The following is a 12618-nucleotide window of genomic DNA, read 5'->3' as shown; positions in this document are numbered from 1 at the left end:
TCCCAGCAGAAGCCCAAGGACTTCAGTTCCCGGCAGGCCCCGCGGCGCCGCAGTCCATTAGCCCGCTCCCGTCACGTGACGGGGGAAGCTGCGCACGCATCCCCCCCGGAAGCCCGCGGAGGAGGATCCAACGGACGCTGAGGTGGGGGGGACGGGGAGCAAGAAAAAGGACCCCGGTAGGTGCGAAAAAAATCTCCGCCACGTGCGTACCGCGCATGCGTCGAGCACCGCCCAACCGCTGCCCGCGGCGCGAGACGAACGGTCTAACCCGCGCGCCCAGGCGGCAACCGCCACACCCGGCGTCGCGCTGCGCATGCGCGCGGGCCCCACTCCGGCCTGTGGCGTGACCTCTGAACTGCAGCCCCGCCCCCTGCTTCTAGCCACGCCCCCTCTGTAGTGCCCGCCCCATCTTTTCATGGGGTTGTGCTTGGGTGCAATGCATCCTGGGAGCCCCACGGCTTGGCGTGACCCTCCCCAGTGCATCCTGGGAGCCCCACGGCTTGGCGTGACCCTCCCCAGTGCATTCTGGGAGCCCCACGGCTTGGCGTGACCCTCCCCAGTGCATTCTGGGAGCCCCACGGCTTGGCGTGACCCTCCCCAGTGCATCCTGGGAGCCCCATGGCTTGGCGTGACCCTCCCCAGTGCATCCTGGGAGCCCCATGGCTTGGCGTGACCCTCCCCAGTGCATCCTGGGAGGCCCACAGTTTGGCGTGAGCTGCCCCAGTGAATCCTGGGAGCCCCTCAGCCCGGTGTGACCCGCCCCAGTGCGTCCTGGGAGCCCCTCGGCCTGGCGTGACCCACCCCAGTGCATCCTGGGAACCTTTCGGCCTGGCATGACCCACCCCAGCGCATCCTAGGAGCCCCTCAGTTTGGCGTGACCCGCCCCAGTGCATCCTGGGAGGCCCACAGTTTGGCGTGAGCTGCCCCAGTGCATCCTGGGAGCCTCTCAGCCTGGCGTGACCCACCCCAGTGCATCCTGGGAGCCCCATGGCTTGGCGTGAGCTGCCCCAGTGCATTCTGGGAGCCCCACGGCTTGGCGTGACCCACCCCAGTGCATCCTGGGAGCCCCACGGCTTGGCGTGAGCTGCCCCAGTGCATCCTGGGAGCCTCTCGGCCTGGCGTGACCTGCCCCAGTGCATCCTGGGAGCCCCATGGCTTGGCGTGACCCGCCCCAGTGCATCCTGGGAGCCCCGTGGCTTGGCATGACCCGCCACAGTGCACCCTGGGAGGCCCACAGTTTGGCATGAGCTGCCCCAGTGCATCCTGGGAGCCTCTAAGCCTGGCGTGACCCGCCCCAGTGCATCCTGGGAGCCCCACGGCTTGGCGTGACCCACCCCAGTGCATCCTGGGAGCCCCACGGCTTGGCGTGAGCTGCCCCAGTGCATCCTGGGAGCCTCTCGGCCTGGTGTGACCTGCCCCAGTGCATCCTGGGAGCCCCACGGCTTGGCGTGAGCCGCCCGAGTGCATCCTGGGAGCCCCTCGGCCTGGCGTGACCCACCCCAGTGCATCCTGGGGACCCTTCGGCCTGGCATGACCCACCCCAGTGCATCCTGGGAGCCCCTCAGCCTGGCGTGACCCACCCCAGTGCGTCCTGGGAGCCCCTCAGCCTGGCGTGACCCACCCCAGTGTGTCTTGGGAACCCCTCGGCCTGGCATGACCCAACCCAGTGCGTCCTGGGAGCCTCATGGCTTGGCGTGACCCCCACCCCCAGCCCGGTGCATCCAGGGAGTCCCTCACCTTGACATGACCTGGTGCAATGCATGCTGGGAGCCCAGCAGCTCGGTCCATCTGTCAGCCGTGCACCTTGGGAGCTGCGCAGGGCCCAGTGAGCCCCATCGGCGGGGTTGCTGCGCGTGTAACTTTCTCTCCCTTGTCTCCCCAGGCGATGACCTGTGGATGGGTCCCCCACCCTGGCAGCTGGGGGTGGCGGTGACCTCGAGCCCTGGCGCTGCCCTTTCCTGGGGGGGACATGGGCTGGAGTCGCCGCCCGTGGCTAGGCTCCCCCCGCTGCACGGCCCCGACCCCTGACTGGAGACAGGAGGTGCCCTGCAGGATGCCCTGGGCCGCTCGGAATCAGGGGCTGGTCAGCTTCACGGGCACAGCACTGCCATGGTGAGCATACGGGGAGCTGCTGGGACTGAAAGAACTGGGACGGGGAGCTGGGACCCCGATTTTAACTCTCTCCTCCTGTTTCAGCACCCACCAGCCGCCCCACGTGGCATCACTGGCCCTCAAACGCCGCCTGGAGAAGGAGGAGCAGTGAGTGGGGTGGGGTGACATGGGAGTTCCCCCCTATAATGGGGGAGGCCTGGGGGTTCCCCCCTATATTGGCCTTCATCCCCTTCCTGGTTAAATCCCACCTGGCTCCTCACCACAGCCTGGCCGCAGTGCATGCTGGGTGATCCCTAGTTGTCAAGACCGAGGGTGGGACTTCCTGAGAGCTCCCCCGGTTGGTATGATTGGGGGCAGTGCATGCTGAGAGTCCCGGGGCTTGGCAGGACTGGGGGCAGTTCATGCTGGGAGTCCCCTCTCTTGGTGTAACTCAGTGCAGTGCATTCTGGGAGGTTCCTGGCCTCGTGTCACTAGGTGCAGTGCAGCCCAGGAGACCCCTTGCCAGCTTTGCCGGTTGCTTTGGAGTGCGCTTATTTATTAGGGTCACTCTTCTGGGGGTGGGTCTGTGCTGACTGTGTCCCTTGTGCTCTCCTACGGGGCACTGCTTCTCCCTGCTGCAATCCCCTCCCAATGGGGCTATCCCCAGGGCTGGGGTCTTACACACACATCACAGTTGTTCTGGTCATAACCCACTGGCTGAGCAAACCCCACAGGATTTGGGGGCACAGCAGGGGCCTTTAGCTTAGGTACAAGCAGCATTGCTGCAGAGCGAATGGGGAAGCCAAAAAACACCCCCAATGGGGAGACAGAGAGGGAGAGAGAAGCAACCAGCTTAACCATGAACGTTATTTATTGCCAGGTAATAACCACGGGGGAGCCAAACAAAACAGTGATAATATTAAATCGACCTTAAATTTGATTAAAACAACAAGGAGTCCGCTGGCATCTTAAAGACTAACCGATTTTTTTGGGTAGAAGCTTTCGTGGGTAAAACCCCACTTCATCTGAAGAAGTGGGGTTTTACCCACGAAAGCTTCTGCCCCTGTAAATCAGCTAGTCTTTAAGGTGCCACCAGACTCCTCTTTTTTGTGGATACAGACTAACCCGGCTCCCCTCCGAGACTTACATTTGGTTATAAAAGTCAGGTTTAGAAAACAATAACTGATCCCACAGGTCATGGGCAGACAGCTACACCTAGCACGAGCTGGGTTCTCACCACTCCGCGAAGCTTGACTCCATCGGGGGTCCCGGGTGGGGGTGGTAGTGGAGGCTCCAGCGTGCTGGAGCCAGGCAGAGCCCCCAGCAGGGGAACTGAGGCAGAGTTTAGATCCAGGCATCAGAGCACTGACCAGAGCGCGGAGAGGGGTTTTGGAGAGACACAAGAATGGCTCGCGGGGGAACACGAGATTTGTTTAGGCGTAAACTGGTGGCTCGAGGGAGGATCCCAAAGATCCCAGCCGCTCATGCCCAGCTGCGGGTGATGTTCCTTCCCGGGAGCTCCCTGTGCCATTAGGGAGCAGCGCTCGTTTGGACCCCAGTCAAGGATTCATCACTCGAATTGCTCTGATCACTACTGGGGTGGGTGGGTGCGTGCGCGCAGGCGGGTTCATTAACATCTGGAGCAGAGATCCCCCTCCTGCACTGCTTCCCTGCCTTCCTGGGCCCAGACTTCCCTGCGGTTCTCTGCTCTCCAGTCCGTGTGCTACCGGCGCTGGCTCCTTGGCCCGTCTTCCATGCAGATGCAGCCAGGGGAGTTTCCTTAATCCTGTCCCCCTTATCCCAGGGTTTAGGGGGTTCTCCCACGGCCTTAGCAGTCCATTTTGTGCGTCTTTTTCTGATGCAGATTTGGTTCCAGTAGAGGCTGGGGTCTCTCGGGAGTCAGGCAGGCTGGGCCCCACCCGGGTTCCCCAAGAACACAGCTGCCAGGTGACACCCTGGGCTTGGCGTGAGGTGCTGCAATGGCTTCTGGGAGCTCTCCGGCTTGGCCGGACTGGTTACATGGGCGCTCAGGAGCCCAAGGCTTGGCATGACTGCGCAATGCATGCTGGGAAGTCCCATCTTGGCCCCTGCAGCCCAGGAGCCCCCCTAGCTTGGAGCAAGCGAGCGCAGTGCATTCTGGGAGCTGCCCTTTCCCTCCCCGCCTGCCACAGGCAGCCCGGCCCAAAGCAGTTCCTGTCGGAGGAGAAGATGGCGGCTCGTTTCAACACTCTGAGCTTGGAGAACGACCACGTCTACAGCGGCAACGGGTTGCCCACCCGGGGTCCGGCGCCCGACCCTGCCTGGGCACAGGATTACGCCCGCTGCCCACAGCCGGAGCAGAGGTACCCGGGGCGGGGGTGCGGGCGCATTGGGCCATAGGGAGCGGGGGAGTCACCCCAGAGGTGGCTGCATCTCAGCGCTGTGTGTTCCCCCCCCAGGCTGCCCGCGGCTGGAGGGAGTGAGGACGCCGGCGGGGCAGAGGCCGAGCGGGGCAGCGTGGTGCTGGAGGGGGAGTTCAGCATGGCCGACTGCACCCCCCTGCAGTACCTGTGAGTATTGCCCCATGGAGGGGCTGGAGGGGGGCGGGATGGGATTGCATTATCTAACGCCTCTCTGTCTCCTTCCCCTGCCCCAGGAGCCCCTCTGCAGAGCTGGTGCTGTGGACCCCCCCGGGGAGCCAGGTACCCCACTCCATCCGGACCCTTATGCTGTCCCCCAGCCCCCTGGCTGCCCCCCCGCTGCTCGCCCTGGGCCAGGGGGCACAGCCGGAGGAGATGGAGCTGTGATGCCGGACCATTCCCCGTCCCAGCTGGAGAGACGCTGGGTATGACTCACCCCAGACAGACCCTGTCCCCCACGCTGCGAGCTTCCCCGCAGCAGTGCCACCCACAAGACAAACCGTATTGGTCGTTGTGTCTCTCCTGCTGCCCCGAGGGTCAATAAAGGACAGAGCTCTGAGGCTGGGGAGGTTTGGAATGTTTGTGGGGCTGCCCCCCACACACGGAGGGGGACTTTGGCGAGGTCCCCTCTCTCCCTGCTGGAGGTACTGCGCACCCCTGGTTTGCATTTGGCCTGGAAGATTTCCCAGCCACGGCGGTTCTTGGGCTGGGGGTGGGGACATGGTGTTTCTCCCCAGCCTGAGAGTTCAAAGCAGGGGAGGCGCTCAAAAAGGCTTTACAACCCCCCCGGAATAGTCCCCTCTCCCAGCCAGTGACGACACATCCTGCTGCTGTGAGCTTCCCTATAGCGGTGCCCCCAGAGACTCTACACACACTGTCCCACCCCCAGCGCTGTGCCCTGCCTCAGTGACCCCCCACCAGCAACTTCTCCCCCCTATCCACCCCCAGCGCTGTGCCCTGCCTCAGTGACCACCCCACCAGCGAGTTCTCCCCCCTGCTATTCACCCCCAGCACTGTGCCCTGCCTCAGTGACCCCCCCCCCCACCGGCGAGTTCTCCTCCCCGCTATCCACACCCCGCACTGTGCCCTGCCTCAGTGATCCCCCCAACAGCGAGTTCTCCCCCCTGCTATCCACCCCCCATGCTGTGCCCTGCCTCAGTGACCCCACCCCCCCAGCAAGTTCTCCCCCCGCTATTCACGCCCCGTGCTGTGCCCTGCCTCAGTGACCCTCCCTCCCCCCCGCAGGCAAGTTCTCCCCCCCGCTATCCACCCCCCGCGCTGTGCCCTGCCTCAGTGACCCCCCCCTCACCAGCGAGTTCTCCCCCCCACTATCCATCCCCAGTGCTGTGCCCTGCCTCAGTGACCCCCCCCTCACCGGCGAGTTCTCCCCCTCACTATCCATCCCCAGTGCTGTGCCCTGCCTCAGTGACCCCCCCAACAGCGAGTTCTCCCCCCTGCTATGCACCCCCCGCGCTGTGCCCTGCCTCAGTGACCCCACCCCCCCAGCAAGTTCTCCCCCCTGCTATGTACCCCCCGCGCTGTGCCCTACCTCAGTGACCCCACCAGTGAGTTCTCCCCCCTGCTATCCACCCCCAGCGCTGTGCCCTACCTCAATGACCCCACCGGCGAGTTCTCCCCCCTGCTATTCACCCCCAGTGCTGTGCCCTGCCTCAGTGACCGCCCCCAACGGCGAGTTCTCCCCCCCGCTATCCACCCCCAACGCTATGCCCTGCCTCAGTGACCCCCCCCACTGGCAAGTTCTCCCCCCGCTATCCACCCCCAGCGCTGTGCCCTGCCTCAGTGACCCCCCCCCCCACCGGCGAGTTCTTCCCCCCGCTATCCGCCCCCAGTGCTGTGCCCTGCCTCAGTGACCCCCCCACCGGCGAGTTCTCCCCCCCCCGCTATCCACCCCCAGCGCTGTGCCCTGCCTCAGTGACCCCCCCACCGGCGAGTTCTTCCCCCCGCTATCCACCCCCAGCGCTGTGCCCTGCCTCAGTGACCCCCCCACCGGCGAGTTCTCCCCCCGCTATCCGCCCCCCACGCTGTGCCCTGCCTCAGTGACCCCCCCCGGCGAGTTCTCCCCCCCGCTATCCACCCCCCACGCTGTGCCCTGCCTCAGTGACCCCCCCCCCAGCGAGTTCTCCCCCCCAGCGCAGTGAGCTTCCTCACCACAGTGGCCCAGGCCCTCCAGCTGAATCCAGGTTCCGTTTCCCTGCAGATCCCTCGCTGGCTCCAGTCTGCCCCCAGAGCAGGGCTGGCCCAAAGCAGACTGGCAAAGTGTAAACGGAATGAATCTGACTTAACTGGGTTCCCGTTCCGGGGCCCCTGCCTCGTGCCGCCCCCCCGACAGTCAGAACTGCCTAGTGTGGGGAAACCGAGGCATTCACAGCGAGGAACAGCCCAGGAGTCCTGGCTCTCAGCCCCAGCCCACTAGACCGCACTCTCCGGGACCGAGGAGAGAACCCAGGCATCCGGGCAGAGCAATCAGGCGTCTTTTCATACCTAAATTGTCTTTATTGAAGACAAACGTCTCCGTGGCAGCGGCTGGGTTAGTGTCAGTTCAGCCCCCCGGCGGCGTGGCCGGATTATTGCACAGTTATTGGGGGGCCAACCCCACCCCCCAGCCGTGCCCCCGGTTCCAGTGCTGGAGTGAACCCCAATTCCAAGCTCCCTTTATGCCCCCCAGGAGAGGGCCCGGGGCTGCTCCCCACTCATGAACTGCCTCCTTTTGCTCCCTGTGCAGGGGCTGCCCCCCACCCCGTTCCTAATGGGGCGGGCGCTCAGAGCTGGGCGGCAAACCCCAGCTTTGATCCCAGAGGGGGGAGCTCTCGGAAAAGAGGGGGGAACCCCATCTTATTCCCAGTGAGGGGGCCACATCCCTGGCCGCTCCCAGAGCGTGAGGGGCAAGGAGAGGGTGCGGGGTGCTCGCTGCACCCCCATTTCCCAGGTGCTGCTTTTCCAGTGCTCAAGAGGGTTTGATTGCATAGTGCAGAGGGGCACTTGGTGGGACCCCCGCTGGGGAACATTTGGGGTCCCCTGTGGGAGAATGGAGAGCTGGAGCAGGGAGACACCCCCAAACAAATGGGGGCACAGTGGGAGTGGATCAGCAACCACCATGTGTTCCCCCACTCCAGACTTGTGGGACCCTGATGACTTCAGGGGGCACGTGCACCCCGAAGTGCAGGGGGCAGGAAGTGGCATCTTCCCGTTCACAGTGGGCTAGAGGGATAGGGACGAGGTGCCTGGGGCAGGTTAGGGGGCAGGGGGGAAATTGGGGGGCCCAGGCCCCCTCAGGGGCAGAATAGTCTCCTCCATTCCCCCTTCTCTGTTCCTTGCACCAAACCCCCCCTCCCTCCAGCCCCCCCACATGCCCACACTCCAGCCCCCAACAGCCAGGAGCCCCCAGGCAGGAGGGGATGCAGATACCCCCCCCCCATACACACAGTCCATCCCTGCCCCAGTGGGTGGGGGCAGCTCAGTTCCCCCCAGGTTTTGGGGGCCCCCGCCCCTCAGCAGCATTTCTTGACAGGGGGCTTCTTCTTGGGCCTGTTGATCTTCACCACCTCAGGGTGCTGCAGCCGCGCCAGGTTCTCCTGCTTGGTGCGGAGCACCATGGCCGTCACCGCGTTGAACATCTGGGGGGCGGGGCGAGAGGGTGGTAAGCTTCCCTGCAGCAGTGCCCCCTGGCCCGATCCTGGCCCAATCCCGGCGCCGCCAGCTTCCCCCAACCGGCCCAATCCCGGCGCCGCCAGCTTCCCCCAACCGGCCCAATCCCGGCGCCGCCAGCATCCCCCGACCCAATCCCGGCGCCGCCAGCATCCCCCGGCCCAATCCCGGCGCCGCCAGCATCCCCCGGCGCCGCCGGCATCCCTGCAGCCTCTCCTCCCCCCTTGCCCCATGGTGCTGGGAGCTTCCTGGCAACTGCCCCCGCCACCCACCCACTGCTGCGAGATTCCCTACAGCAGTGCCCCCGCCAGCTTCCGTCCCCGCCCCCTGCAGGGCTGTAAACTTCCTAACAGCTGTGCCAGGCCAAGGCCAACTTCCTGGCAGCCCCACCCCCCCTTTCCTGGCATGGTGCTGGGAGCTCCTGGCAACAGTGTCCCAGCCATGGACTGTTCCCTCCCGCTCCCCCCCCCCCCGACATCCCAAGACGGGAGCTTCCCCTCAGCGGTGCCCCCAGGCTGGATTCCCCCTCCCTGCCCGCGCTGCGAGCTTCCCCTCAGCAGTGCCGCTACCTCCTCAACGTTGAGGTTCTCCTTGGCGCTCGTCTCGAAGAGCCGCACCCCCATCTGATCGCTGAAGCGCCGGGCGTCAGCTGTCTCCACCTGCCTCCGGGCCGGGTCCTCGCACTTGTTCCCCACTGCAGGGACGTGGGGCAGGGTCAGACACAGGGGGTCGGGGCCTCAGGGGTTAACTCAGAGTCCCCTGGGGTAGGGGGATGGGGGGCAAGGGACAGATCCCCTAGGGGAGGGCAGTGTTGGGGGGCTAAGGTGGATCCCAGACTCACCCAGCACCTTGCAGACACTGCAGGGAAAGGGGGGACCCTGGGTGGGGCTAAACGGGGACCCCAGACTCACCCAGCACCTTGCAGATGCTGCGGGGGAAGAGGGAACCCCAGGGGGGCTGAGGGGGACCCCAGACTCACCCAGCACCTTGCAGACGTTGTCACAGTTCTGCCCAATCTCGTGCAGCCAGCGCTTGATGTTGACGAAGGATTCGGGGTTCGTCACATCGTAGACGATGATGACGCCGTGGGTGTTGCGGTAATACCTGCCCCGGGGAGGAGGGGGAGACACGCCATGGGATCCAGGCGTCCAAGTAATCAACAAGCCCCCACTCCCCTACCAGAGCCGCGGAGAGAACCCAGGAGTCCTGGCTCCCAGGCCCCCCCCCACTCTAACCACCAGCCCCTACTCCCCTCCCAGAGCCAGGAGAGAACCCAGGAGTCCTGGCTCCCAGCCCCCCTGCTCTAACCACCAGCCCCAACTCCCCTCCCAGAGCTGCGGAGAGAACCCAGGAGTCCTGGCTCGCAGCCCCCCCGCTCTAACCACCAGCCCCCACTCCCCTCCCAGAGCTAGGAGAGAACCCAGGAGTCCTGGCTTAAGGCCCTCTCCCCCCTCTAACCACTGACCCCTCCCCCCCATGGGACCCAGGCGTCCGGCTCACGTGGAGGTGATGGTGCGGAATCGCTCCTGTCCCGCCGTGTCCCAGATCTGCAGCTTGACCCGCTCGCCGTTGATCACCACGGTCCGGATTTTGAAATCGACGCCGATGGTGGTGATGTAGCTGCCTGTGGGGGGCGAGGGGGCGGGACGCGGGGGCCGGAAGCAGAGAGGAACCGGGAAAGGGAAGGAGAAAAGGGAGGAAGGAGAAAACAGAGAAACAGACGAATGATGCATCCTGCCGAGGGGGTCACAGGGCTCTGTGAGGATCCAGCCCCTGAGACACCCCCAGACCCAACAGTGCCCCCCCAGTGGGGTCCATCCCAGGGAGAGGGGCTCAGAGCCAGGACTGCAGTCGCTCCAGCCCAGATGTGAACCCCACAGGACCCCCACAAGCACCCGGAAGGGACCCCCAAGAACCACAGGGCCCATGGGGGGGAAGAGGGAGGATTTGGGGGTTGGGGTGAAGTGGGGAGAGGAATCGGGGAGCAGAGGAGTTTGGGGGGCAGTGGGGGAAGGGGGCTGGGGACCTGAGGGGGGCAGCCAGGCTGTGGGGGGGGGTACATACCGGAGAACGTGTTATCTGCAAACCGCAGGAGGAGGCTGCTCTTCCCCACCCCTGTGGGGAGAAAGGGCTGGTTAGGGGGAGCAGCCAAGACCCCCCCCAACCTGGTCCCAGAGCGACCTGCCGCACCCACAACACAAACAGACACCAACCGCTCCCCTCCCAGAGCCACCCGGGGTGTTTACCCAGGGAGTGTCACCCTCACCCCATCTCCCAGAGAGAATCCAGGAGTCCTGGCTCCCAGCCCCTCCTGCTCTAACCCACTAGCCCCCACTCCCCTCCCAGAGCCGGAAGAGAACCCAGGAGTCCTGGCTCCCAGCCCCCTGCTCTGACCCACCAGACCCCACTCCCCTCCCAGAACCGGGAGAGAACCCAGGAGTCCTGGGTCTTGGCCTCTCTCGAGCCCCAGCTGCTCTGGAGGGAGGGGGTGGGTGGACTGAAGGGAACAGCTGCACCTCTCCCCACCCGCGCAGCCTGCCAGGCCTCACCAGGTGGGGAGAAACTGGGACCCAGGCATCCGGGGCAGCTCCCCTCCCGAGCACCAACTCCGTTACAAACCTCGCCCCGAGGGCGGCCAGGGCAGGGAAGCGGCTGAGATCTGGGGGATCCCCCACGCACCCCAACACCAGGGCACACCCCAGAGGGACGGACAGGGAGGAGGTAGAAAGAGGAGGAATGAAAAGGGGGAGGGAGAAAACCCCCCCCCCCGTTATACAGGGGTCGAGCTCGATGCATTTCAAATGGGGGGGGGTCTATTTACCCCCAGAGCACTCATGGGTAAACTGAGGCACAGATGTGCAGGGAATTGTCCACGTTCACAGAGCTGGGAAAGAACCCAGGAGTCCTGCCTCCCAGCCCCCGCTCTCGCCCCTAGGCCGCAGGGTGTGGGGGCTGGAGCGCTGGGAAGGGAAGAGGCGGCGGAGGGGGGGCGGACACAGGGGGAGGCGGGCAGGAGACAGGCCGGACAGAAGAGAAATGACACGGGGGGGGGGCAGGGACAGAGCCGGGGGAGGGAAGAACAAGGAGCGAGGGAGAGAAACTCGGGGACGAGGAAGGAACTGGGGGGGGGGGATATGGGGGGGGGATCTTCCCCAGAGGCACCGGGGGGGGGGGGCGAAGAGAAGCTGGGAGGAAAGAAGGAACCAGAGACACGGAGCGGGGAAGCGAGAGGAAGGGCAGGAGGCGGCGGACAAAGGGGGCCCGGGGGCGGGGAAGGGGGGGGCGGGGGAAACACGCCGGGAGGGGACGGGAGGGATCCTGCCAGGGGGAGCAGGGGAAGGGAAGGGGGGCCGGGAAGGGGGGAGAGGGGAAGGGAAGGGGGGCCGGGAAGGGGGGACGGGGAAGGGAAGGGGGGCCGGGAAGGGGGGACAGGGGAAGCCGGGGGGGGGGCGGGAAGGGGGCCGCACAGGGGCATCGCGCCAGGCCCGGCCCGGCCCCTACCCGAGTCCCCGATGATGAGCAGCTTGAAGAGATGGTCATAGTCCTTGCCAGCCATTCGCCCGCCGGTCCGGTCCGGTCCCGTCCGCTCCCTCCCCCTGTCCGGTCAGGTCCGGTCCGGCCCGGCCCGCGGGCTGCGGCAAAGTCCCGGCCGGGAGCTGCCTGGCGCAGGGGCCGCGGCTCAGGGGCTCATGGCCGGGGGCGCCTCCCCCAGGGGACCCGGACCCCGGCCCCGGCCGCAGGAAGGGGGCGGGCAGCGCCGCGCGGGACTCGGGCCCCCAAACACCCCCCCTCGGCCAGCGGCGCCCGCGGCCCGGCGCTGGGTGGACCCGGGATCAGCTGACCCAGAACCGCCCTTCCTGCGGCTCCCCGGCCAGCTGGGGCGGGCCTGAGGGCGGGGCCAAATGACCCCCCCGGACACGCCCCCGTCCGGCTGATCGGCCCTGCGCGCCCCCAAACACCCACCCCCCCAGTCCTGCCCCCTAGCACCCCAAACCCCCTCACCCTGCCCCCTATGCACCCCAAACCCCAGCACCCCAAACCCTCACCCTGCTCCCTAGCACCCCAAAGCCCCATCCTTGCAACCCTAAACTCCCACCCTGCCCCTATGCACCCTGCTCCTTAGCACCCCAAACCCCCACCCTGCCCCCTATGCACCGCGCCCCCAGCACCCCCAAACCCCAGCACCCCGCCCCTATGCACCCCGTCCCCCAGCACCCTAAACCCCCTCCTCTGCACCCACACCCACCCTGCCCCCTATGCACCCTGTCCCCCAGCACCCCAAACCCCCTCCTCTGCATGCCCAAACACTCACCCTGCCCCTATGCACCCCAAACCCCCACCGTGCCCCCTATGTACCCTGCCCCCCAGCACCCCAAACCCCCTCCTCTGCACCCCCAAACCCCCACCCTGCCCCCATGCACCCTGCTCCCTAGCACGCCAAACCCCCATCCCTGCAACCCCA

The 12618-nt window shown here is 66.0% G+C and overlaps 2 protein-coding genes across 3 annotated transcripts; one reads left to right on the top strand and one right to left on the bottom strand.

Annotated features, from left to right (window-relative positions):
* Nucleotides 1–81: 81 nt before the first annotated feature.
* Nucleotides 82–5049, top strand: HCFC1R1 (host cell factor C1 regulator 1). 2 transcript variants are annotated; one of them, XM_050952428.1, is made up of 6 exons: nt 82–176; nt 1883–2112; nt 2197–2259; nt 4263–4433; nt 4530–4640; nt 4727–5049. In XM_050952428.1, exons 2-6 carry the CDS (start codon nt 1970–1972, stop codon nt 4875–4877), a joined length of 639 nt encoding a protein of 212 aa, XP_050808385.1. In that variant the 5' UTR covers nt 82–176; nt 1883–1969; the 3' UTR covers nt 4878–5049. The 2 variants fall into 2 exon arrangements, with proteins under 2 accessions (XP_050808385.1, XP_050808384.1); XM_050952427.1 differs by having other exon boundaries at nt 91–202.
* Nucleotides 5050–7854: 2805 nt separating this feature from the next.
* On the bottom strand, nt 7855–11825 carry LOC127050846 (ras-related protein Rab-35-like). The gene is made up of 6 exons (XM_050952432.1): nt 11658–11825; nt 10221–10271; nt 9657–9780; nt 9136–9260; nt 8726–8850; nt 7855–8125 (listed from the first exon to the last, which is right to left on the bottom strand). Exons 1-6 carry the CDS (start codon nt 11710–11712, stop codon nt 8000–8002), a joined length of 606 nt encoding a protein of 201 aa, XP_050808389.1. The 5' UTR covers nt 11713–11825; the 3' UTR covers nt 7855–7999.
* Between the last annotated feature and the right edge of the window lie 793 nt (nt 11826–12618).

This window comes from Gopherus flavomarginatus, chromosome 5 (assembly GCF_025201925.1).
Source record: "Gopherus flavomarginatus isolate rGopFla2 chromosome 5, rGopFla2.mat.asm, whole genome shotgun sequence".
NCBI lineage: Eukaryota > Metazoa > Chordata > Testudines > Testudinidae > Gopherus > Gopherus flavomarginatus.
Note: the sequence above shows the minus strand (reverse complement) of the source record. Positions and strands in the feature narration are given on the sequence as shown.

What these genes read in the sequence shown, in the direction of transcription:
- HCFC1R1 (XM_050952428.1), top strand. Translation starts at nt 1,970, where the DNA reads ATGGGCTGGAGTCGCCGCCCGTGGCTAGGCTCCCCCCGCTGCACGGCC. An exon ending in ACGGGCACAGCACTGCCATG is followed by an intron (nt 2,113 to 2,196) that starts GTGAGCATACGG and finishes CTCCTGTTTCAG; the next exon opens with CACCCACCAGCCGCCCCACG. An exon ending in TGCCCACAGCCGGAGCAGAG is followed by an intron (nt 4,434 to 4,529) that starts GTACCCGGGGCG and finishes TTCCCCCCCCAG; the next exon opens with GCTGCCCGCGGCTGGAGGGA.
- LOC127050846 (XM_050952432.1), bottom strand. Translation starts at nt 11,712, where the DNA reads ATGGCTGGCAAGGACTATGACCATCTCTTCAAGCTGCTCATCATCGGG. An exon ending in GCTCATCATCGGGGACTCGG is followed by an intron (nt 10,272 to 11,657) that starts GTAGGGGCCGGG and finishes TTCTCCCCACAG; the next exon opens with GGGTGGGGAAGAGCAGCCTC. An exon ending in TGCAGATAACACGTTCTCCG is followed by an intron (nt 9,781 to 10,220) that starts GTATGTACCCCC and finishes CGCCCCCCACAG; the next exon opens with GCAGCTACATCACCACCATC.